Here is a 25419-nt window from a genome sequence, read left to right as displayed (position 1 = left end):
TCCAGCTTCTCGTTGTAATCTTTGAAAAGTAACCTGTTGTCATTACCCATGAACTTGGTTATTTTTTTTTTAGCTTGGCTTCAGTAACAGGCTCGCATAAAATGTGAGAAGTTCCTGTGAAAATCACTCTAAAATGGAATTAATTTTTTTAAGGTAATGTAGAAAAATATTTAGACTTTGTTGCACAGAATAGTAACTGAGATCCAATTCATTAAATTATTTTTGAAATGTAGCATTATTACACCCTTGTAAACCAAAAAAGTAACTATCTCCAGGCAAATATGTTACTTGGAACTTGTTTCCTCCAAGCTTTGTGTAAGTGTACAAGTTCTGATGTTAAAAATCAGAAATGCAGAGATGTGCTACTTACCTGAGTTTCCTAAGATACTCATGAGCTGGCCGCTTTCTATATGAAATGAAACATCTTTGAGAATCTGTCTATTCCACTTCTTACTGTATGATGGAATATCCCACCAAGGTCCCACACGTTCCCTTCAGGTGGGGAGAAAAACAATAGGCTGTCAATTGATGCTTGCAAAGTTGTGTGTGTTATGTTGAGTCATGTTTTTTGGGGGGAAAAACAAGTCTATCAAAGAATGTCTGATTTTATACTGAAAATGAAAAGAGAACCTTTTGTGGTACTCTTCTTTTGTCTCTAAGTACTATCAAAAATGCTACACTAGAATTGTTTTTTCATCGTAATTGGTACATGTGGATAAAGTGCAAAATTTTATGCTACAATTTTCATGGATGTCACCCTGAGCACCTTTGTTAAAAAGCAAGAGAAGTGTAAACATTAGCTTATCAGAGCAGAGAACATTGAATTAAACCAAATCACTTATACATACTATATAGTATCAAGTTTTCAAAAGAGACAATGGTTTGCTATTCTTAGGAATGAAAAGAGTTTCGGTCCATCTTAAAAGAATCCTGCATCATCGAACTTGATTCGACAAAGGTTGGTTATATTCAGATTCAGGTCTGAATTGTCACTTATGAAGGTAATTCCTATGCAAACAGCTGTTGTCACGTCCGAACAGATGCTGATACAATTCGTGAGAGAACAGTGAATTGAACTCCTTCAATCCCATGAAATATTCTCATTTGGGAGAATTCCTGCGAAAATGCAGATTTTTGCACTCATATCCAGAATAAAGTAGTAAGGTCACACCTTCATTAATATAACATAGCTTGTAAAAGTTTCTCCCCCCCACACACAAAAAAAACCCAGTCAACCAGCTGGAGGTTGCTGGGAGTTGTAATCCAATAAAGTAACTTCTCGGTGTTTTAGATATTCCAAGCTTTGTAAGCAAGCATTTTCTCCAATAACGACTCTTCCAGAACACTCAAAAAGTACAAATGCCAGTAGATAATTAAGTTTCAACCTGCACATATTTCCAAGAGGGGTGGACCATGTCAGCCTGTAACATTATTTTCAGATCAAATTAATCAAGGAACCCGTTCAATTTACTTACCCGACCGAGTAAGAGATGTTCAGAATACTGAGACAGTTTTGTGGAATCAATGCCATCTGCCTTTTTTCCCCCCTGAGCCCAGATTACAGAGACATACAATGAATTCTCCTAATTATCTTCTTGTCATTAGTAAACTAATCAAGGTAAATTAAAATGCACCTGTCTTGCAAGCATGTTCAACAGGCAAAGATTAACCTTCTGCAACTCTGCTCTCTTGCTTTTAACTTTAAAAAAAAATTAAGTTGATGAGTGCAGCCATAATTATTATCTGATGAACCTTTATCCTGTGTTCTGTTTATAGCATGTTAATAAGAACAATATTTCACAAATAGGCGTGGCTCAGGTGTTTTAGACAGTCCGTATTTCTCAGTTGGGGTAAATAGACGATGGCAATTAATCCATGAAAATTGGTGCAGAAGTAATAACTTTCATAGTTTGTTGAAAAGGAATGAAAAAATAATAATTTACAGAAGAAAACACTATCATGGAAATATTTCCGCTGGAAAGCTCCGTGAGGGAGGAGGAGGAAGAGACTGAGAGGGTGAGTGAAATTTAAGGCTGAGGGCCAAAATCATGACAGAGGGGAAGTGTTTTTGGTGGGAAATTTCAAAAAAAAAAAATCTAGTGAATACATTAATAAAATCAAGAAATTTGACCAGCAAACACTGTGTTTTAACTGGGACATTAGTAATGGAGCTAATCTATAGAAGGTGAATCACAATGATTTCCTTAGAATTCTAAATACTAATGGCTTCTAATGTTAATGAACTTAAAGAAGGCACAGATTCATCAACGAAGTCAAAGTAAAACAACATGGCCAGCATCCTATTCAAGATCCACATCCTGTTCAGTATTTACATGCAGGGAACTCCAGCTGCAGAAGTTGCTGTGGTGATCTGTCAAGGTGCTGGTCTTGTATATGTCACATACATCTGATACCACATCAGACCACCACAGGAGCATCTCCAGTTGCAGCCGTGGGCGCATAAATTTTGAGCTGGATAGCGGCCTATATCTTTATTTCCCATCTTTTCTCCTACTGAATTTTTTATTGTGAACTCCTTGGAAACCCTGAATTTTTTTTACTGTTGTACTCAAAAGTTCATCTTAGTTTGCTATTGCTATGTTGCTGTTGTCTTGTTGTCATTGTACAAAATAATTGCTTCAAAATAAATGACTTTGCTGACAGCTTCAGAAGAAGAAGAAGTTCATAAATTATAGGCCAGGTCAAAAAGTATGTTGAAAGGGGAAATCAAGAGTGTCAAGGAAATTCTGACACATTTTAGAGAATGAGGGAAATGGTTAAAAAAAGAGAAAAGAATGAAAATTGAAAGGAAAGTCACATTTGGGATGTTTTCTCCAAGTAACTCAAAATGAAAGGAACTCCCTTTGGTTTCTGGGAGGGAAGAATGAATGACTTAGAAAAATGGGAATTGTGGAGAGAAATGTCTAGAGCTAACCTGCAAATTACAAATAAATATCGCCAGACCTAGAAGGTATCCATCTAAGAGTTTGTATGTAACTGATATGACATGCTTTTTGTTATGGGTATATTGTTGTGATAAGGGGGAGATGATCTGTCACTGTGGCTGATGGGTGTTGTTAGCTAGTTTTTGTGAGCAGTGATCACCGGTCCTTATGGTTGGGTAGAGTTCATTGACCTTTTTGCAGGCTGTATTTTTCAGTGTTGGAAGCCAGGCTTTGTTGAGTTTTAGACTTCCTTCTTTTTTGTTGTAGCTGTGCTGGTGTTTGTGGATTTCAGTGGCTTCCCTGTGTAGTCTAAAATAATGATTGCTGGTGTTGTCCAGTACTTCTGTGTTTTGAAACAGGATTTCATGTCCAGCTTGTTTCAGGGCATGTTCAGCTACTGCCGGTTGTTTCAGTCTGCTCCCATCACTGAAAAATACAGCCTGCAAAAAGGTCAATGAACTCTACCCAGCTGATCCCATAGCTACAAATGCTCAACAATCCCACACATCACACCAAAACTCAGACAGAGTTCTAGCTCCTGTCCTCTGAAGACCTCCTGTCCTCACAAAGACTGGTGAAACGTTAGGAAGAAAAACCTCCAGAACACGGCTAAACAGCTAGAAAAACCTACAACAACCATTAGATCCCGGCCATAAAGGCCTTCAAATTGTACAGTAATTAATATAATGCTTTTAGTAAAACACACAGACAGCCCACAAGGATCCTAGAAATTTTAGGCTTTTTATAATGATAAGAACTTCAGGAATGATCCTTTTGAGAAAAACAAGAGCTGAAGAGGTCCTCCTGGAATGGAAGTCTGACAGCGCTTTCTCCTCCATGTCTCTTAAATTGTGTAATGCTCTCCCCTCAGAGTTTTTATCATTTTTCATCCTTGCTGCATTTGAAAAAATGCTGTGAAGACACATCTTTTAAAATTGGTTTAAGATATAGTTTACTCAGTCAAATGATTTTAACTGTGCATAGACTTAATTTATTTAATGGTTTTTATTATTCTGTTTGGTTCTATTTAATTTTAATGGATTTGTTTTGACTGAATTTGTTTTACCTGTTCCTTTACTGTATGTGTTACTTGCTTTTTTATGTTTTACTGTTGTAAGTCAATTTGAATGGCAGGGTAAAAATACAATAAAGAAATAAATAAAATTTGAAAACATTCCATTTCAAACAAGGTTTAGGCCACAGAATGGTACCAAAATAACCTTGTCTGCCCTGCAAGACGGTCTTCTAAAAGAGGCAGACGAGGGAGTGTAACCCTGTTGGTCTTCCTGGATCTTTCTGTGGCATTTGATACCATCAACCACAGTATCCTTCTGGGAATGCTATTAAATTTAGGGATTGGGGCTTCCGTTCTCCACTGGTTCCTCTCATTTCTTGATGACAGATCCCAGTGAGATCTTGGGGATGCCCTCTCTACCCCTTGGGACATCTGCTTTGGAGTTGTTTCCCCAAAACTTTTTAACCTATATAAAGCCACTGGGAGAAATCATACAGAGGTTTGGGATTTGTTGTTGCCAATATGCAGCTCTGTCTCTTCTACGCTTCATCTGCAGATGCTGCTGCTCCAGTCCTTGAGTGCTGGACAAGTGCCAATAAACTGAAACTGAATCCATATAAGACAGATATCCTACTGTTAGGAGAAGCAAATTACCTGGCCTTGATGGGGTTACACTCCCCCCCGAAGGATTGGGTCTGTAGGTTGGTGGTACTCCTTGGCCCAGCACTCTCTATGGAGGGTCAAATATTGGCCATGGACACGAGTGTGCTTTACCAACTCCGATTAATTGCCCAGTTGTGCTCCTACCTGGATAAGAAATGCCTAGGAACTGTGGTTCATACATTGCTAATCTCAAAAATAGACTACTTTAACGTAGTCTACTCTACGTAGGGCTGCCCTTTAAAACAGTATTTCAGCAGTTTCGAAATGTGGTGATCTGACTGATCTCTGGGACTGGTAAATTCAATCATATATCCCTAGTCTTGGTGTGCCTTCATTTCCTTTCTGTCAGTTTCTATACTCAATTCACGGTAATGATTATGATCTTTTAAACTTCATTATGAGTTCCAAGCAAATGGCCTTCTCATTATGTTCTGTAGGTGAAGAGACTCCAAGACAGTATTTTTTGTTCAGAAGATAACAGCCTTTATTTTACGTACAAGGGGGAATCAAATGTTCTAGAAGTCAGAGACCTCAACTACCAGGTAAAAGGTGGCATTTATTTATATTCTTCTTGGTCTACCACCATGTTTGTTAGAGTGATTATAATAATCTTCTAGAAATATCCCCACCCTTCTCAAAAGGAACAAAAGCAGAACTGAGCCATGGTTGATGTTTTGTAAATATTTCATAGTCTAAGTAGTTCCACTTGGGTTAGAAACATGGATCTTAACTGAAAGATGGAGGATGTTGCACTAGAAACAGCAAGAAAGAATGCAGAGATTGCCAAAGTGTTGAAAGAAAAAGGAATGAGGAAGATAGAACATTGAGTGACAGTCTGGAGGTATGAGGAAGAAAAGCATGCATGAAGCCATATGTAGTCTATAGCTCACTACACCAGGTTGAGAAGTGCCTATCATGCTATAGCAAAATCAAGTCTCTGAATCAGTAAATAAAATTTCATGGTGATAGTTGTATAAACTTGCTTTTTTCCTTCTTACTGTGTGGTATAGTGGATAGAAAGCTGGACCAGGAGACCTGGGTTCAGTTTTGTGCTCGGCCGTGGAAACCCATGTGGAGGGAGCAATGGTAAACCACTCTTTGAACATCTCACATACCTTGAAAACTATGAGATTCAACATAAGCTGGAAGCAACTTGGTGTCTCATAACAAATGATCAAACTGCTTGTGCCATAGGCTCAGTGGTGCTTTGAGCTGGGTGCTGAAGGAACTGATTGCACAATCATGACTTGTGACGGCACCACTGAGGCTTTATACTGCTCCAGCACTGAATGAGATCTTTGCACCAGTTGCATACCCTTGACATTTGGAAATGTCACTTATTTGTATGAGAGCTCACACAATTCCACAACTAGCATGTCAGCTAAAAAGTCATTTTTCCAAACTCTTCAACCCTAGTAGCATGTGCTCACAATGTGGAGTTGTGGAATGTCTCACATTCCTTCCAACTCTGTCTGCAGAGCTGACCTTCTGGAAGCAGGTACAGTGGACCCTCGACTTATAGATGGCTCAACTTACAGACTTTTCGAGTTACAGACTTCTCTGGCTGCAAAATTTAGGTTCAACCTGCAGTCTGAGAATCAACTTACAGACCAGAAAAAAACCAAAATGGAACAAAAATGGAACAAAAATTGAACAAAAACGGCCAGTTACGGGATTAATTGGTTTTCAATGCATTGTAGGTCAATGGAGACTCGACCTACAGACTTTTCGACCTGCAGCCACTGTTCCAATATGGATTAATTCCATAAGTAGAGGGTCCACTGTAAAGGGACTGGGACTGCAGGTTAAGATAGTGCACAAGAAGAATCATTCCAATATAGCTTGCTTAATTACAGATTAGGCTGGCCATGAGTGGTGGGATCTGAATGTATATGCAGGTTGCAAATGTTATCAGGTGGATTACTGAAGCACTTGGCTTGCTAGAAATTAGAGTTATCTTTCAGGCATATTTGAAGTACTGTCACTCTACTATTTTCTTCATCAGGTTAATGTGGCCTCACAGATTCCTTGGTATGAAAAATTAGCAGAACTCCAAATGCCTTGGACCCGTGGCACGGCTGCTGAATCCCACATGGTAGCCATACGAAACCTGAATTTTAAAGTCAGGAGTGGGCAAATGCTGGCCCTCATAGAGAGCTCTAGTAAGAATAAAAATTGTTATTATGTCAACTTAGTTCAATCTGGAATAGCCATATCTACTGAACCCTGTGAGACCAACCTATAGATAAAAACATGAAGACATGTTCTGTATATATCTGGAGTGGAGGAATCTGCAGATAATAGATTCTGATTCCTCCCCTAACCACTACCCATGCTGGGTGGCCAGATGGGAAGGGGGGTGGCGGCAAGTGTCCTATCCTCTAAAATCAGATGTTTTAAATCAGTGCACTATGCATATGAAAGTAGAAAACGGGAGTAACAGTTGAAAGGAAAACTCTATTTCTGGCATAGGAAATAGAGTTTTTACATATAATTTCTTAAACTAGCTTATTTCCTTCTCAATATAATGTACTATTTGTGTGTTTCCATGGTGTGGGGACTTTTGCTAATCAATTCCACTCACAGTTTAAACAATTCCTTTAGGAGAAAGGTGGTATATAAAATATTTTAAATTAATTGATTAAAATTAATAGTCCAAAACCGTAATTTTTCCATACAGTACTATGATTTGGCCAACTCACTAGATTTAGGTATTGGAAACCTACTGCCTATGGAAGGTGGTTAGTGGGATCTAACAGTACAACATATGAACATGCCTCTTACTCATGCCTTATCAGTTCATCCAGCTTGGGAGTGCGTGAAACCTCCTCACTGTTTTTGCTGTTTGCATGACCTCCACAGCCCTTTGCCATTAAGTACCCCCTTAGCAAACAAAAGCAGAAAAGTTCTCTCCTTATTTTCCCTTCTACAAGGGAAAAGACACTCTGCCTTCCTAGTCTTAAAGGGCTCTGTGGAGCCGCAGGTTGCTCTGACATACTTGTGGACCATAGGGCTGCTGCTGTTGAGGCTGAACTTCAGCAGCAGTTGTGGGCCTGAGAAACCTGTTAGTGGCTAGAGGTTCCCATGGTGGAGGTTCACATCATGGGGAAATGGCCCATCTCCAATCTCACTCAATATTCAATGACCTTCCAAGGCTTCAGACAAGAGTTTTTCACATTCCTGTCTTGAGATACCTGGGAAATTCTGCATTTTCCAAGTTTCCCAACTAGGAAATTTTCAAATTTGGGGGAAGTGCTTCTGTCTGTGTCATTCATCATAAGTCATCCATATGGAGAATATATCCCAGCAAAGCTCCTTTTCTCATAGACTGTGTCACCAGTGGCTATGCTGGTTGGGGGACCTGGGAGCCACACCCCCAAAAATATTACATTTCTAAACTCTGGATAATTTGGATGAAATTCCTGTTACCGTATTTTTCTGTGTATAAGACTATATTTTTGTCTAAAACCTTTAGACTAAAAATTGAGGGTCATCTTATATACTGAAGTAAGCTGAAGGGAGAACAAAAATAAGTGGAGGGGAAAGCAGGGATCAAAGTGATCTTGCAGGGCTTTGATCCCTGCTTTCCCCTCCACTTGCTAAGCACCACTTAGATTTCTTAATTTTGGGTTAGAAAAGTTATACATGGGGGCACCTTATACATGGAGAAATACAGTAACTCCTTCTCATGTCTAATCAGGTCAATAGGTTCATATTATTTCTCTTGATCCTCTTTGGTATGAGAAGTTTAATAAGACTTTTTGCCCACAGATGTTCAGTTTTCCCCCATCTGTTGTATTCCCAGCTTGTGGAAAGACACCTTTGTTTGACCTGATCACATGCAGGGACCATGCAGGCAAAATTACATCAGGTGAAATCTTAATCAATGGAAAACCCATCAATCGTCCGCTGGTGAAGAAATGCGCTGCCCACGTACGGGAAGACGACAGGCTGCTCCCCAACCTGACAGTCAGAGAAACGTTTTTGTTCATCGCAAAACTGCGTCTCCCAGAGAGCTCAGATTCACAAAGAGAAAAAAGGGTAATTAGAATGAAAATTAAGTTGTCAAGAATATATTTAATGAAATTAGCTGTGGCTGTATGACTTGTTGGATAAAGAAAAAATCAACTGAATGTGATTATTTGTCCTTTTTATCAATGATGAAGCTTGTTTTGCCTAATATTTCCAGTTTTTATACGGGTTCTTATTTTACTTGTTCTGTGTTCTTTGATAGAAAAATGTGTATTGGCATCTTCTTATGCAAGTGCTCATCTATTTCATGGAAGAAATGCAGGAAAAAATTAAATGACAGGCGTTGCAAAAACATTTTTAAAAAATCCTTGCTATTGTCTATGGCAGGTACATCTTAGTAACATTGGTGCCTGAAGTTACTTTCACATTTGACCCCTTCGATACAATTAGCTCAAAGTAAAATTTAAAAAAGAGTCTGGCTGGATCAGAACAATGATCCACTTCGCTTGACTTAGTCCTGCTTCCTAAGATAGACAACTTGATGCCACTAGTTTAGCCTTGAGAGAAAATGGCTTAGGGAAGATGTGAAAGCACTTTTCAAATACCTGAAAGGTAGCCATACAGAGAAGTGGAAGGATTTGTTCTTGATCATCCTAGAGTGCAGGACACATAATAGTGGGCTTATGTTACAGGAAACCAAATTTTGGCTAAATATCAGGAAAAAACTCATAATTTAGAGCAGTGGTTCTTAACCTTTGTTACTCATGTGTTTTTGAACTGCAACTCCCAGAAACCCCAGCCAGCAGAGCTGATGGTGAAGGCTTCTGGGAATTGCAGTCCAAAAACATCTGAGTAACAAAGGTTAAGAACCACTGATTAGAGCAGTGTGACAATGGAACCAATTACCTTGGGAAATGGTGAGTGCCCTAACATTGGAGGCATTCAAGAGAAAACTGGATAACCATCTGTCAAAACTACTTTGATTCACACTCCTGCACTTAGCAAAGGGTTGGACTCGATGGTCTTATAGGCCCTTTTAATTCAATTATTCTATGATTCTACCTTAGCATATAATCAAAAGCAGGATTTATCTCAAGTGATGAAGAACATCTGTTTGCTTAAGCACATACTTTTCTTCACCTCTGTATCTTGCATTCAAACACACTGTGTCTTGTGATGGGCACCGGTAGTTAAAAGGGTGCTTGCTTTGCAAGTCTGGTTACTGAGAGATCCATCTCTTGGGGGCAGATCACTCTTTAAAGCAAATGTCTGTTTACTCCTGTTATAACACTATCCCTTCAAACACACTATCCTTTTAGTACTACATGCCTGAGCCATCAAAAATCCCTCTCACCCTATCCTCATGCACAGAACAAGAAGCAACAGTAGTAAGAACCTGCGAACAATAAGTCAGACTTCCCTAACTTTGTATTCTTCAAATATTTTAGACTACAGCTCCTAGTATTTGTGGTCACTGGCTGCTATAGTGGCTGGAGCTCATGGCACAGTAGTCTTGAAATACATCAGTAGAAGTTTACCTATTGACAATGGGCAGGTTGGTGCTGCAGCTATGTTTTATGCATATCTTCAAAGACAATCAATCAGGTCTTCAACCACACAGGAAAGGTAACACCAAAAATATCGCAATTGGGTTCTTTTTAAAAAGTGGACCCACGACACCTGCTTCAAACACCACATTACAGAAGTGTCTCTGGAAAAAGTGATTCCATTATATTGCTATGTATAGATTGCATGTGCCTTCTGAATCAATGTAAATAATAGGAATGATAACACTGATGTGCCTCTTATCAATTCTTCAGGTAGAAGATGTTATAGCAGAACTGAGGCTGCGGCAATGTGCAAATACCAGAGTAGGGAATGCATACATCCGGGGTGTTTCTGGGGGAGAGAGGAGGAGAGTCAGCATTGGAGTCCAGCTGTTGTGGAATCCTGGTAAGCATAAAGAGGCAAGCCCTAGTTCAAGGATCAAAAGCACCTGGAGACCTCATACACATACAGTAGACTCTCTTCTTCAGTTCTTTCCTCCAGCACATGGAGTTCACGACACCAGCTGGGTTCATGAATGCAGTCTCCACTTCCCCTTCATGGAACTGTACTTGCGTTAGGGAAAGTGCAAGAAAAGGGCTATAGTGTAATGTCCAGGAATTAGTATCACCAGAGGCATCCCATTCGATAGCTCTACTGTAGTTGGGACTAACAATTGGATTAGTCCAACATCTTGTGGATATTCATGGACACCACAGACCTAGTTCATGCAGCCCTCTTCTCTCACATGTCCAAGGATGAGTTAAGGAAATATCTGAATAGGACTCTCTTGTACTTATAAATTGGATCCCTGTTACGTTCGAAGAATAATCTGGCTAACTGGCTAGCTATCTGCCAGAGTAGATTGCCTACAAATCTTAATTTGGACGTTGGTCCAGATGGGTAGGGTATAAATAAATAAATAAATAAATAAATAAATAAATAAATAAATAAATAAATAAATAAATAAATAAATAAATAAATAAATAAATAAATAATTCTCTCTCTCTCACACACACACACACACACACACACACACACATACATACATACCCTACCCATTTGGACCAACGTCTACTCTGGGTGACTCACAATAATGGATAAAGTAAAAACAATACTGTATAATAAAATAAAGACAACAATAATAATATAATTCAAGATGGCAAAAGTAATCAGGTGATGAGAGGAGGAAAAGCCGTCTAAAGAGCCAGGTCTTAAGTCTGCTCTTAAAAACACCCAGCAAGGGAGCCAGACAGACTGTTGCAGAGGCAAGGGGCCACTGCAGAGGAGGCCCGGTTTCTTGTTCTTTCTCTCTGGGCCTCCCTCCTTGTTAGGCCCCTCAGCTGCTCTTCCTGGCTAGAACGAGTGATTCGGGTAGATCTAGGTGGGAGGAGGCATTCCACTAGATATCGAAGTCCTAAACCATTTAGGGCTTTATATGTCATCATTAACACCTTGAAATCAATGCAGAAATGAATGGGCAGCCAATCCAAGGCAGCCAGAGAGGGGGACATATGCTGATATTTTGTCACCCCAGTGAGAAGTCTGGCCGCCGCATTCTGCACCATTTGAAGCTTCCACATCAATCTCAAAGGTAGCCCCATGTAGAGCGCATTACAGTAGTCTAATCTTAAAATTACAAGTGCATGGATCAGAATGGTGAGCGTGCCAACATCAAGATAGGGATGCAGTTGGACAATCTGCCAGAGATGGAAATAGCTGGAGCGGACCACTGATGCTACCTGTGTTTCCATGGTGACTGCTGGATCCAGATGGACCCCCAAACTGCCAACCTTACTCTTAGTGGTGAGGGTCACTTCCCCCAAAGAGAGGGAGTTTCCCAAACCACTGATGGTGGGGCCAGCCACCCTCAGGACCTTGTCTTGTTTGGATTTAGCCTCAGTCCATTCTCCTGCATCCATTGCAGTACAGCCTCCAGGCAGCGCTGAAGGGATGGAATGGCATCTACTGTTGTTGGAAAAAAGGAGATGTAGAGCTGGGTGTCATCAGCATACTAGCAGTGGTATATAGCAGTGGTACCCAACCTTGGATGATTACTACGACTCCCAGTAATCCTGGCTAGTACAGCTAGTGGTGAAGGCTTCTGGGAGTTTTAGTCCATGAACATCTGGAGGACTCAAGGTTGGGAACCATATTAGGGCTAGGAGGGATTGCAAGGGCCGTTGAGTCCAGCACTTGCCAAAACAGGCAATCTCTGCATTAAATATCCCTGATAGGTGGTCATCCAACCACTGTTTAGACTCCTCTAATATTTGGGAATTCAGAATGAAGAAGAAATCTTCCAACGTAAATGACAGAGTTGACTTAGTCGTCTTCTTTTGCAGGAATTTTGATATTCAATGATCCCACAGCTGGACTGGACAGCTTTACTGCCCATAACCTAGTGATAACACTCTCCAGACTAGCCAGAGGAAACAGATTAGTCCTTCTCTCAGTTCACCAGCCACGATCAGACATCTTCCAGCTTTTCGATTTGGTTCTCTTGATGACATCCGGAGTCACCGTCTATTCAGGAGCTGCCCAAGATATGGTCCAATACTTCACAAAAATAGGATATCCCTGCCCAACATACAGCAACCCTGCTGATTTCTACGGTTTGTATATTTAGCATTACTGCTGGGGAATCTTGCAGACACAGACAGCGGTAGTCAATTGTGGTGGGGTTCCCAGGCAGCCAACTTCAAGGAGCAATGAGTTTGTTGCTCTTCCCACTGTGGGGGAGCCATTGCAACTCTGGAGAACAGCACTACAGATATGGGAACTGAAGAGGTGGGAAACTGCAAAATTGAAGAACTCCATTGGTTGGCCCTCTAGATGTGTTTGCGTACAACTCCTGTAATTGTTGGCTATGCTGGCTAGAACTGGTGGGAGTTATAGGAGTTGACGGCACAGGAGTTGAGTAGCGTAGTCTTAAAAGGATAAATCAAAGCTAAAACGGCAAGTAACGGAAGTGGTTAACAGTGGATGCAGCATGGATCACATGCCTTTTCACTGGATACTGTTTTACAGTTGATTTGACCAGCATCAATAGGCATACTGAAGAAAGAGAGATAGAATGTAAGCGGAGGATCAGCCTCATGGCTGCCATGTTCCATGAAAACATCAGATGTTTTGATGACTTTTTATGGAGAAGCAGCCAACGTAGCAACATGGCACCTGTTTCTACACCGAGGTAAAAAGAAGGAGGGAAGGAGGGAGGGGGTTGAAGAGAGGGCTTGTAAGATTGACTATGAAATAAATCTCCATAAATTCTCCATGAGAAAATTTCCTTCCTTTTTGACAGTTCTGTACCCATTTCGGAGGAGTCAATTACTGTGAACTGCCAGCCAGTTGATCAATTGTCAGGATGGTTCCAACAGTTCACTATTTTACTCAGGTAATGGTATCTGAATATCAGAATTGCCCCTTCAGTGTTTTAGATTGAAATAATAATTGAAATAAGCAGGGGACTAGAAGTCTGGTAATTATATGTATTTAACCCTCAGAAGATATAAACATCTATATATTTTTAATTCTATTTACTGTAAATTGTGCTTAGTTAAAAAGGGTTTATTATTCCTTTACTTTATTTTACTTTAATTCGATTTATACCCCGCCCCTCTAGACCAGGTCTACTCGGTCTATTCCAACTGTTTAAGCTTAATTTACAGGAACAAAACCAATCGTAGGAGATGGAATGAGGTTTCCAGCACAGTCGTATCTCATTCTCTCACATTTCAGTGCCAGAACCTGAAACTAGCTGATAGACTATTGTCATGTTACAAGATGAGACTTTCTGATGTCAGAGAGGTGGAGCAGGAAAGGGTTGGGAGAGGAGTTAAGAATTACTTTTGGGACGAAAAACATGTCAAGTTCAGAGAAAAATTACAAGATATTAATCATGAGATCATTAGCTGCAGGCAGTTGGACAAGGGCTGTCAAAGGCAACCTGACATTCAGAGAGGCACATATAGGAGAAAGGGTGGATTAGACATCTGAGCCCCAAAACATTTAAGGTGGCGCCTTTTATAACTGTAATAAATGTAAATACCTCTTTCTTCAATGGGTGCACTAAAGGTGCAGTGTTTCTATGTTTATCAATTTTATTTCTCTTTTAGTCGCCAGATCTCTAACGATTTCCGAGATCTCTCAGCATTGCTAATCCGGGGATTTGAGGCCCTCCTTATGTCTTTATTAATTGGATTCCTTTATTATGGTCATGGAAAAAACCAGCTGTCTATTCAGGACTTATCCGCACTTCTATTTATGATAGGAGCCTTGATTCCTTATATTGTGATTCTTGACTGCGTAACAAAATGTAAGTTCTTTGTGTTACATTAAAAAGTTGAAAGGATGCATTTAGAAGATAGCAAAATCTGGAAGAGATAGCAGTGAATCACTCCTATGGTTACATTTTATGCTACAGGTCATTCTGAAAGACCAGTGTTTTATCAGGAGTTTGAAGATGGATTATACCCTGTTAGCTCCTTCGTCTCTGCCAAGGTAATTGGTTTCAGTTTTAGCAATGCTGTTGTTTTCCTCTGTCTTGCAGACAGCCTTAAAACACTTCAGGAGCACACTGGACTATGGCGTCCACTACAGTTTAAGAAATAAGGACTTCCTTATTGATAGCGTATTGATGACTTGTTGTAACAACAGCATTTTCGCTAAGCTCTCAGGGTTGAACTACACTTTAAGCCAAATGCATATTTCCTGTGATTAGCTCATTTTTCTCCCACAACATAATTTTCTCAATGACAAGTGCTTCAGCAACTATACTTCCAAATTAAGCCCATGTTTATCTTCCAATAACCATCTTCAAAAGAAAGCACATTGAAATGCTAGACGTAGGAGTAAGAAACGCACATGCTAGGACGAACAGATGTATCTCACACTTTGAAGACTAACATTTCTAAACACTGGTCAAGCATATCATCTGTTTAAGATTAGGAAATGGACTGTGATCCATGAAAGTTTACAGTGAAATAAAATTATTGGTCTACTTCCCACCTCTTTTTCCTCCTTTTCTTTTGCCAACATATCATTTAGTTTGACATCCAGTGTTGTATCAATAAAAACGCAGTGTTGATTGTCTGGGTTTCACATATGGAAGCAGAAACTGCAAAAATTACTGCTTTGTACTATGATTTTGTACTATGATACCCATCCATCATGGTTGGTGACCATAGGGGTTGCAGCAAGTAAATAAATAAATAACTCTCCCATGATATTCACTGGAGTTATCCAGTGTTAATGTATTCTAATGTATTCTTTCTTTAACAGGTTTTAGGAGATCTTCCTGAACAATGTTTCACTGTCATAGTTTATGGGATTCCCATCTACTGGCTGGCAAATCTCAGCCCTGATCCTGAACGTTTCTTACTTAATTTGCTGCTTCTTATGTTTGTGACTTACTGTGCCCGAATCATGGCAATGTGGATATCTGCACTGCTCCCAACATTGCAAATATCAGCTTTTTTTGGTAATATGTTGTACACAACATTCTTTCTGAGTGGAGGCTTCTTGATAAGCCTGGAAAACCTGTGGACAGGTGAGCTGGAAATATCATCTGCACAAAATCTTTGGACAATTAATGTTCTATATTGCTCTAGTGCTTTAGCCCTATGGGGTGGTATATAGGTTGAAATAACAACAGCAACAACAAAACCAGGCCATCCCTACTATTAAACAGAATGGTGCAGCTGCCTCAGGCATCAAATTGGAGAATGTCTTTTCAAAAGGCTAGCAAAACATCTGATATCCTATATCTGATCTTTCATTAACACGAGGACAAGTGGGGACCTCTTTTGCAGGAGAACAACAGTCATGAGGAAGACTGGACGAGCAACCGAATGTATCAATTCTTAGAATTCATCATTGAGTAGTCAAGCTGCTTCTTAAACAGATCACGAGTATGAAAAATCAGAAACCAAGGAAGTCACATTAAGCTAGGCCAGATAACATGGTGAAGCAGTCCATGTGGAAGGTTCCCTGGAATTCTGGAGAAGTGCTTTTGGAATTCTAGAGAAGGGTCTTTTCAAGTTCTCCTCAGAGATGCTTAGGACTGAGCCTAGGAAATCACATACTGTACCTTGTTGCTGCACCACCTATCCCAGAGGTGGCCAATGGCAAGGTGTGATGGGAGATGTAGTCCAACAGCATCAGAAGGCCACATATTCTCCATCCCCACCACACTTCAGAGCTCTTTATTTATTAGAAAAAACAGTGTTCCTGTGAAAAGCCTTAATTAGTGAGGGAAAACATAACTGCTGATGTTAGATGCTATATTTTTGTTATTAAATGATTACTTCTCAGTGTTAGATGACCCTGACACATGTTACTAATTTATATTCAATTATGTTCCTTTTGTTTCTTTCTTTTTCCAGTTCCATCATGGATTTCAAAAGTATCTTTTGTCAGATGGAGTTTTGAAGGATTAATGAAAATTCAATTTATGGGAATCACTTACCCTATGACTTCTGGGAATGTCACCTATCCAGTACCTGGAAATCTTGTAAGTTATATTTTTCTAGGGAAAGTTCTTGTTGTTGTGTGATTTATGGTTACCCTATGAATAATGACTTCCAAAAGGTGCTATGATTGACAGCCCTGCTCAGGTGTTATGAACAGGAAATATTATTAAGTATGTTTACTATAACTGCTCAAATGTTATACACCTAAACTAATGGAATAGAATCATATTACATTTTTCTATTTGTAACTGACATTATAATCTGAAATGTAGGTACATTACACACTTATCTGGAAAGAAGCTCTGTTTATCTAACTGTCAAATGAATGTACAGTATATGATGATATTGATGATGGCAGCAACATCAGCATGCCATCATGTTGATTCCAGCTCATGGTGACCCATTTTCAGAGTTTTCTAGATTTAGGGTACTCAGAAGTGGTCTGCCATTCCGATTTCTGAGGGCACCCTGGAACTGTACAGCTTGCCCAGGGTTAAACAGGCTGGCTCTTCTCCTGAGGCACATCATGGGGAATTGAAATCCTGACCTCTGAATCTGCATCTGGATACCTAACTCCTATTGAAAAAACAATTTAGCAAAGTCCTGTTAAACACATTGTTAAATTACTTCTAGGACATTGGAGTGATCTCTTAAGATTAGAGATGGTGGTATTCATATTCATATATGAAAATGAATATTCCCACGCAGCTGGACTTAACAAGGGCCTGGCCCCTGGGACCAGACTGTCCACTCATGTGTCTTGCTGTGGTGCCAGTCCCGCTCATCCTTCAAATTGCGCCCGGAGTGCCGCTCTCTTCCGGATCAGGTGGCCACTCTAGGCAGGGAACAGGAGGACGAGTCTCCCTGCATGGCTGCCGAGTGAGAAGAGAGTAGCGCTCTGGGCACAATTGGAAGGATGAGCAGGACTGGCGTCGCAGGAGGACACGTGATGGCCAGACCCTCGTTAGGTCCAACTGTGTGGGGATATTTGTATTTGTATATGAATACCTACATCTCTACTTAGGATTTCCTCAAGTTCAGTGATTTTAAGAGAGTTAATGGATCTGAAACCAGCCAAACAAGTCTGGCCTAGGCATACTATTAGTAAGTAAATTGCTTGGCTGCCATTTGTTTAAAAAGTTGGGTGATAAATTCTAAAACACTGGATGGGGAGAGGTTTGAAGCCACACTCTCTCCCCCCCATAGCCCTTTTGCAGACAGCAGCCATTTCCATGTAAGAAGCTCAGCCTAGCCTCAACAATGGCCATGAGACTTCGGGACTTTAACAAAAATTTTGGAACCACCCACAAGAACTTGGTGCACAGCTGGAAGATGATGAAGAATCACCAAGAGCTCGCTGTTTGTTTTAATTTCTTTAGTGGTTCAATAAAGGTATCAACTGTTCCTACATAGGTAAATTAAGTGTGATACCTTGCCATGAAAACTAAAATTTAGTATGATGGATCTTAATAACTCACCTTAACAATAACCAGCAAAGATCTAAATAGGATGCTGGATGCCTTTTTCACTTCCCCTAAGGATGATGTAAGGAAGAAATTTAAGTTTTAAATAGTTGCAGTTTAGAGGAAAAAGTTTAATGTTGCAGTTTAAAGACAGAGGGTGTGTCTGCACTGTACAATTATTGCACTTCGATATCACTTTACCTGTCACAGCTCCATCCTGTGGAATTTTTGGATTTGGTGAGAATGCTTAGAATTCTTTACCTGATAGCTCTTGAGTTTTTCCCTGAAATACAACAGAGACAGCTAAGTAGTTTATCAAACTACAAGATCTGTTGTAGACATGGGCTATTTGTATTCATATCCCTGGAGCAAGGGAAATACATTCCGTTACCCCAGAACCAGCTGATTCACTCACTCACCATTTGCTTTGCAACGCTAAGCACCATCGTAGTCATCACTGTGCCAATTGTGGAAGGAGCCCAGCTGGCTCTTCCCTGCCTCCCCATGCAGCTGACCACTCATTGGCTGAGCGGGGAGACTCCCCATCCTGCCTCCTTGCCAAAGTGGTCAGTTGCGTGGGGGTGTGGGGAAGAGCCAGCCAGGCTCCTTCCATGACTGGTGCAATGATGATGGAGCTGAGTGCCACAATGAGTGGATCAGCTGGTTCTGTGGGGAGGGAATGATCCTCTGTGGTGCCTATGGTGTTGCTATTCATATTCATACTCATATTTCCAGGGATATGAATATGAATAGTCTATGTCTAGTCTTTGGAAGTCGTGCAGCAGAGATTCTATTTGCACTGAACCTAAATAAACACAACTATAGGCTGAAATCTATAGGCACCACTTCATCTAACCAGTACTTCCTAGCCTTGGGTTCCCAGATGTGCTTCGGCTACAACTCACAAAACTCCTGGCCAGCACATCTAGTGATGAAGGCTTCTCAGGGTTTTAGTCCACTACCTGTGGGGTCCCAAGGCGATCTCCATCAGCTACATCACTTTACCCAACTTGGCCTAGCTTTCATTCTGGGTGTTGATTCTTTATTTTCCTGTATTCGTGCTTCATCACAACCATTCATGTCAAAAGAAGAAATATAAACTGCTGGGTATGTGTGTGTACTTCTCCTGGTTTGGTTTGGTGAAGGGAATAATCTTTCCTTTCACCGCAGCTCAGCTTTGAATTTACTGGAAAACAGTGTTTAGAAATTGTGCTGCACCACCTCCCAAATGAGGCACTTGTCAAGGGAAGTGCCACAGTTCTTGCTATGACAGTCAGTCATAGCGGAAGAGCCTCGCACCTGAAATTTGTAGATAGCTGCCACGAACTGTAAAGGAAGCAAAATCCAGAAAGAAAATATTTTTGCTTCTTTCCAGAACTTCACAACATTGAAGAGATGAAAGCCGTGGCATCCAGCTAGCTAACTGTTCACTTACAAATTTAACAGAAGTTCCTAATTAATCAGAAACCATCTTTTAAACTTTTCAAAAATACAAGTAAAAAGTTATGGATGTGAGGTTTTATTTTAAGTATGACATTTATTCTTCTGCCTCTTCTAAAATAGTGCCAGTTGTCAAACAAAACAAAAAACAAGAGAGAATATGTTCATACTTTCAGATGTACTGATCTGAATCCCTCTGTTATTTTATTACAGAATATAAGTAAAATTACTAGTCACAGGCCTTACAACAGAAAAAAATTATTTTAAAAAAATTGCAACAGGATTCCAGCCACTGTTTTATTCATTTGCATATTTAGTTATTTAGTTTCTCTGGCAAAACTCATGTCTCAATAAGTGAATAAAATTCCTTTCGTTTGATGACTCCCTTGCTCTCTTTTAACCAAATGCCGTATGTTATCTGTTTTTACAGGTGCTCAAAACAATGGGTTTAGACTCCTGTCCCCTTTATGCCACTTACCTTATCTTGATTGGTATGACCACAGGCTTCTTGGTTTTATATTATATATCTCTGCGGTTCATAAAGCAGAAATCAAACCAAGACTGGTAAGAACATGACAGAACAGACTATGGTGAGAGAATGTCTGTCCATACTGAACACCAGAGCTAAGTTTCACTATGAAAACAAAACTTCAACATGTTTCATAAATGCTGGTGACTTTTGTGAAACGGCAAAGCTAAAGTTTATGCTGATTACCCCCAAATTGTGCAATAATTTAGATATGCCACCAGATGGCAGCAAAATACAGCTGGTTGAGAGAGGAATGAACATAACTCGCATTGTCTTCCCATTTCCTTGAGGAAATTGTATATCAAGATTTTCAGATAATATTACATCGCTGCATAGCTACAATGTGAGAGTGATGGGATCTACATGACCTGCAGACAGAGGTATATTTTGAGGACTGGAATATTACTCTGTGAACCTTCTAATAAGCTACGAGCAAATATAAGTTCTGCATAAGGCAGGAGAAAAATAACAAAAGATTTAATCAATGTTCTTTCAGATCTGTGTTAGTTTTAATTAACATGGAAAAGGAGAACAGGACTATGGACCTTCATGGGGTGTTAACACTGTACAAAAGAATGCTTTACAATCATGAATTAGAATTTATTTGAAAAATAAGCGTTATAGTTTGAATTTCTGTTGCATTTTGTTGTGTTATTGTTTGAAGTATCTGCCAGGTATTTAGAGCCTGTCTACACTGGCATATAGTTATGATATATTCTTCCCTGATAACACTGTTTGGTACAGAAAAAAAAGACCTCACCCACTTGTGTTTCTACTTAAAATGATCCATCCTTCCACATTAAGAGCTGTCCCATATCTTTCTGGTACAGGGCTAGGGTATGCATTCTTTTTGGAATGATTCATTGAGATGCAAAATAGCTCTTTGTTCTGCCTTCTTGGATGGGTACCAAGAGTTAAAATAGATTGCACTGAAAATATGACCCTTTTAAACACTGGCTGGATCACACCAAATTTCACAGTGTGGGCAGGCCCTTAATCTGGGCAATAGAGGACAGGCAAGAGTGTGGTGTGTGTTGGAGCCATGGCCCACAAAGATGAAGCTCCAAGACATTCTGAGTAGCAGGAACTGCTCACTGAACAGGGGGCTAGGTTTGATGGCCTTTCAACCGCATTACAGTGGACCCTCGACTTACAGATGGCCCCACTTACAGACTTTTCGAGTTACAGACTTCTCTGGCCGCAAAATTTAGGTTCGACTTGCAGCCGGAAAATCGACCTACAGACCGGGAAAAAAACCAAAATGGAATAAAAATGGCCAGTTATGGATTAATCGGTTTTCAATGCATTGTAGGTCAATGGAGCCTCGACCTACAGACTTTTCAACCTGCAGCCACCGTTCCAATACAGATTAATTCAGTAAGTCAAGGGTCCACTGTATTCCATGATTCTATGACCTATGATATCACCTACTATCCCCCCCCCCGGGTCTTATCCCCTCTGAGCTTAGCTGCAGGCCTTTTCTTAGCTGGGAGAGAAATGGGTTTTCCCAGGATAACTATATTTTGCAAGCTTCCTCTGTTGCAATAGAACTGGGTTTTATTTTATCTTCAACTTTCCCAGCCAAGAAATATTGAACAGTTGGTATGAAAAACACATAAGGTGCCACAATGTTTTTGTCTTTTTTATTTTATTTTTATTTTTCCTTCGTTTTTGGCCTGATATGCCAGCACAAACTAACAGAGCTACCTCTTCTAAAACTAGAAAATCAAGTGTCTGAGAAGAACCAGAGAAGTAAAGTGTCCTATTGATGGATGGATGGATGGATGGATGGATGGATGGATGGATGGATGGATGGATGGATGGATGGATGGATGGATGGATGGATGGATGGATGGATGGATTTTTTGTCCCGCCCTTCTAGACAGGAGTCTACTCAGGGTGGCTCACAATATATTACAAACCGATAAAAACAACAATTGAAATCTACAATGATACTATAATCAAGATGGGAAGGATAAACTTCAAAAACCAAGAAAAGTGGTTTTTAAATTATATCCTATAATTATAACCTGAGAGCTTCTATGTCTTTTAGAGAGCACGGACACAGTACATGATTTGCTTTTTGATCATTCACACAATGTTGACAAAATGTAATAATTTGTTGTTCAAGTAATTGTGGACCCTTTCGGAACACCTATTTTTGAAAAGATAACAAGTCTTATTGTACACACCCATTACAAACAGGCTTGGTAAACATAGTGATGGTGCTACTTACAACTTACAGAATCAGGACTACACATCAGCTCCTAGACAGCAAATTAGTGTTGCTACAGATGCAGAGCTTGTAATGATTATACAGGTATCATTATTCTGGCCTGATACATCATGATGCAGACAGAAATACAAAGAGGTTACCCTGGATGACGTTTCCACATAATGCCATTAGGATTTTCATGTTAGGTTTTGTTGTGGCTGTTGTTGCACCTCACCACTTTAATCTTTAAACCAAGAGTATCACAAATATACATTTTGCTGCCACTCAGGACTATGTAGGCCATAAGCCTTGTAAGATTGATAGATCTCAGTTTTGGGGCTTTGTTCTGTATGTGTGTGTTTGTGTGGTTTCTGCTGTCAAGTCAGAACAGACTTATCCTGAGCCTAATAGGGCTTTCAAGGTAAATGAGATATTTAAGGAGTGGTTTTACCAGTTCCACTCCCCCAGTCAGTTTCTATGGCTACGTAGGGGATTCGGACCCTGTTCTCCAGAGTCCTAATCCATCACTCTACCCACTACACCACACTGGGAATCTCATTCTATGTACTTGAAGCTGTTGACCTGAAATGTCAAATTTCTGGGTCTCTTCTCATGGCTTCAGGACATGCCATTTGGACATGCAAAGGAACCTCTCTCTCTCTCTCTCTTTCTCTCTCTCTCTCTCTCTCTTTTTCTCTCTAAATCTTACATGCCTAAGACCCCCTGCTGTTGCTGGAAGTCATGCCTGTTAACCTTTCAATTAATCACTGTGTGACTGACTGACTGACTCTTAAACGTATACATTTTACAGTTGAGGCTTAAAAGACTCATCTCATCTCCCAATGACACCCCAAAAGCTCATCACCTGCAGGTCTCATCTCTCATAGTTCCTGAGATTTCCTAGAAATTGACCTAAAGAAGAGTCTTTACACCAATCATACATCCTATGTAAATGTATTCATTGTCAAGTGGGTGAGACTGGCAAAAAACAGACTCAGAACCAACGCCCTTCCTTTTCAATGTTGGCTGCCTTCTACTTGGAGGTTAACCAACCTTTCCTCTTGTTCTCCCCAGTATGGGAACAGATGAAGACTATGAGAAGTTTCTTTTGCACAACTAATGTAGGAAACGTAAGGGTGAAACATATATCTCTTGCGCTTCCCATTCTCTGAACTGGGCCCATGAGTTAAAATGGAACTCTGTTTTTGCATTCTACTTGTGGTAAAATATAACTTACATCATGAATGGCTATAACGTTGTTGCTGTTGTTATGTGCCGTCAAGTCATCTCCAACTTATGGTGACCCTATGAATGACAGCTCTCCCAAATGCCCTGTCCTCAACAGCCTTGATCAGCTCTTGTAAACTAAAGCCTGTGGATTCCTTTAGGGAGTCAGTCCATCTTGTATTTGGTCTTCCTCTTTCCCATCTTTCCCAGCATTAGGAAATAATCTAGGCCATAATTTAGGTAACAACAAATTCTTCAGTTAAAAACAAGAAGTATTATTGCCACCAATGTAATTGTAGAGAGGTCTACTCAAAAACAAGTTTTATTCTTTTCAGTGGAGCTTATTTCTGGGTTATTCTGTGGTTTTTAAACTTTTCTTCATTAGACAAATGGCCCAGACCATCAAATGAATAAATAAATCAACCAGTGAGTGACATAACCAAATGGAAAATTCATGAAGTGGAAATGTAACTATTTGTTTATTAAAATATTTATATCCCATTCTCTGTTTAGAGATCTCAGGGAGAGGAACAAGCAAAATTAAATAATTCAAAACAATTATAAAACAATTTACCAAATTAAATAAAAACAAACAGCCTAGGAAGAAAAGAATCGTTATCTCAGCTTAATTTGTGATTGACTAAAACTGCAACTACACGGTCAAATATGTGTATTTGTTCTGTGAATGTGAAGTATTTTTTTTACCGATCACATGATGCAAAGGCTGATTCAAATCAGTCAATCCCTTTTTTGTCCCAAAGCAGTTTTTTTTTTTTTTTTTTGGTCTGCTGCTTCATGGCTTCATGGCTTTTTCAAGCCGGAATGATTCAAGCAGACTTTTCCCCATGTGGTTAGTTGTGACACATTCCTGGAAAGACAAGGGGCGTGTCTGTAGGTGGTGTTTCGGCAGGGATGGGGACTTGTGACTTGCTGTCAAGTCGCACTTAAGTCACATCAGTGCCTTGACTTGGGATTTTCCCCCAATGACTTGCGGTTGACTTGTGACTTGAAACCATTTTTACGAGTCGTTTGTCAAGTCCCCCTGGCGCCTACTTCTTCTTGCTGCCACCGCACACGGCTGTCCACAGAAGCTAGCAGCAGACTTGATTTCCCTTCCAGGAGCAAGCCTGCTGCTTCTGGCCGTGCTCAGAAGCAGCAGGCCTTGCTCTTGAAAGGGAAGCTGAGCTTACAGCTTGCCTCTGAGGACAGTGGTGTGCAGCAGCGGTAGGTAGGCACAGGGGAGTCGGGAGGGCAGTGGCAGATAGGCAGTCATGAGTGGTGAGATGGCAGTGGGGGTGGTGGAGGAGTGGCAGCAGCAGGAGCAGGTAGGCAGCAGTGGGGCAGGAGCCAGGCCTACTGTTTCTGAGCATGCACAGAGACAAGGTCCTGCTTCAGGAAGGGAAGCCAGGCACATGCATAGGTCTTCTCCCAGCCCCTGCCAAGACTTGAGACTTGAGACCTGGGACTTGGTAGCAAAGACTCAGGACTTAACTTGAGTCTTGGTACCAAAAACTTGGACTTGGACTCAGACTTGGGACAGGGGTTCAAAGACTTACCAACATCCCTGTTTTTTAGTTAAGCAGACAGTTGGGGCATGATGTTTTGGACCTAGGGAACATACCCCCCCCACATTAATTTTCTCCCATGATTGTCTTTTGATTTTTTTAAAAAAATGTTATAAAAATTCTTGCATATCTGAGATTAGTGCTAGATCCCTCTATTACCTTATAGCTGTGTCCTTGTTATTATTATTTGCTGTGTTTATGCCCCATAAAAGGATTGGCAGAGGCGGGACCAGAGGAAGGAAGGAAGGAAGGAAGGAAGGAAGGAAGGAAGGAAAGAAAGAAAGAAGAAGGGGCTATGGGCTGGAATGTGAATTGCATCATACCCAGTATGAATAGTGAACTCCCAAATCAATCTGTGGCCACTTTC

General features: G+C 40.3%; 2 protein-coding genes across 2 annotated transcripts in view; one reads left to right on the top strand and one right to left on the bottom strand.

Annotated features, from left to right (window-relative positions):
* ABCG5 (ATP binding cassette subfamily G member 5) overlaps positions 1–1531 on the bottom strand; it is a 29199-nt gene extending 27668 nt beyond the window's left edge. Inside the window, exons 1-2 of the mRNA XM_020800538.3 lie at positions 1476–1531; positions 371–492 (exon numbers count right to left, since the gene is read on the bottom strand). Coding sequence (XP_020656197.3) covers positions 371–492; positions 1476–1531 — 178 coding nt within the window. The remainder of the gene's footprint in view (positions 1–370; positions 493–1475) is intronic.
* Positions 1532–1959: 428 nt separating this feature from the next.
* ABCG8 (ATP binding cassette subfamily G member 8) lies at positions 1960–25127 on the top strand. Its single transcript, XM_020800530.3, has 13 exons — positions 1960–2016; positions 5061–5165; positions 6629–6785; positions 8429–8664; positions 10416–10548; positions 12486–12755; positions 13171–13333; positions 13445–13537; positions 14259–14458; positions 14567–14643; positions 15424–15691; positions 16527–16654; positions 19947–25127. Exons 1-13 carry the CDS (start codon positions 1960–1962, stop codon positions 20082–20084), a joined length of 2025 nt encoding a protein of 674 aa, XP_020656189.3. The 3' UTR covers positions 20085–25127.
* The last annotated feature ends 292 nt before the right edge of the window (positions 25128–25419 follow it).

Source organism: Pogona vitticeps, chromosome 1 (genome assembly GCF_051106095.1).
Source record: "Pogona vitticeps strain Pit_001003342236 chromosome 1, PviZW2.1, whole genome shotgun sequence".
NCBI classification, from domain to species: domain Eukaryota; kingdom Metazoa; phylum Chordata; class Lepidosauria; order Squamata; family Agamidae; genus Pogona; species Pogona vitticeps.
The sequence above is the reverse complement of the archived record's forward strand: the minus strand, read 5'-3'. Positions and strand labels throughout refer to the sequence as shown.

What these genes read in the sequence shown, in the direction of transcription:
- ABCG8 (XM_020800530.3), top strand. Translation starts at nt 1,960, where the DNA reads ATGGAAATATTTCCGCTGGAAAGCTCCGTGAGGGAGGAGGAGGAAGAG. An exon ending in TCAGAGACCTCAACTACCAG is followed by an intron (nt 5,166 to 6,628) that starts GTAAAAGGTGGC and finishes TTTCTTCATCAG; the next exon opens with GTTAATGTGGCCTCACAGAT. An exon ending in GGCCCTCATAGAGAGCTCTA is followed by an intron (nt 6,786 to 8,428) that starts GTAAGAATAAAA and finishes TTGTATTCCCAG; the next exon opens with CTTGTGGAAAGACACCTTTG.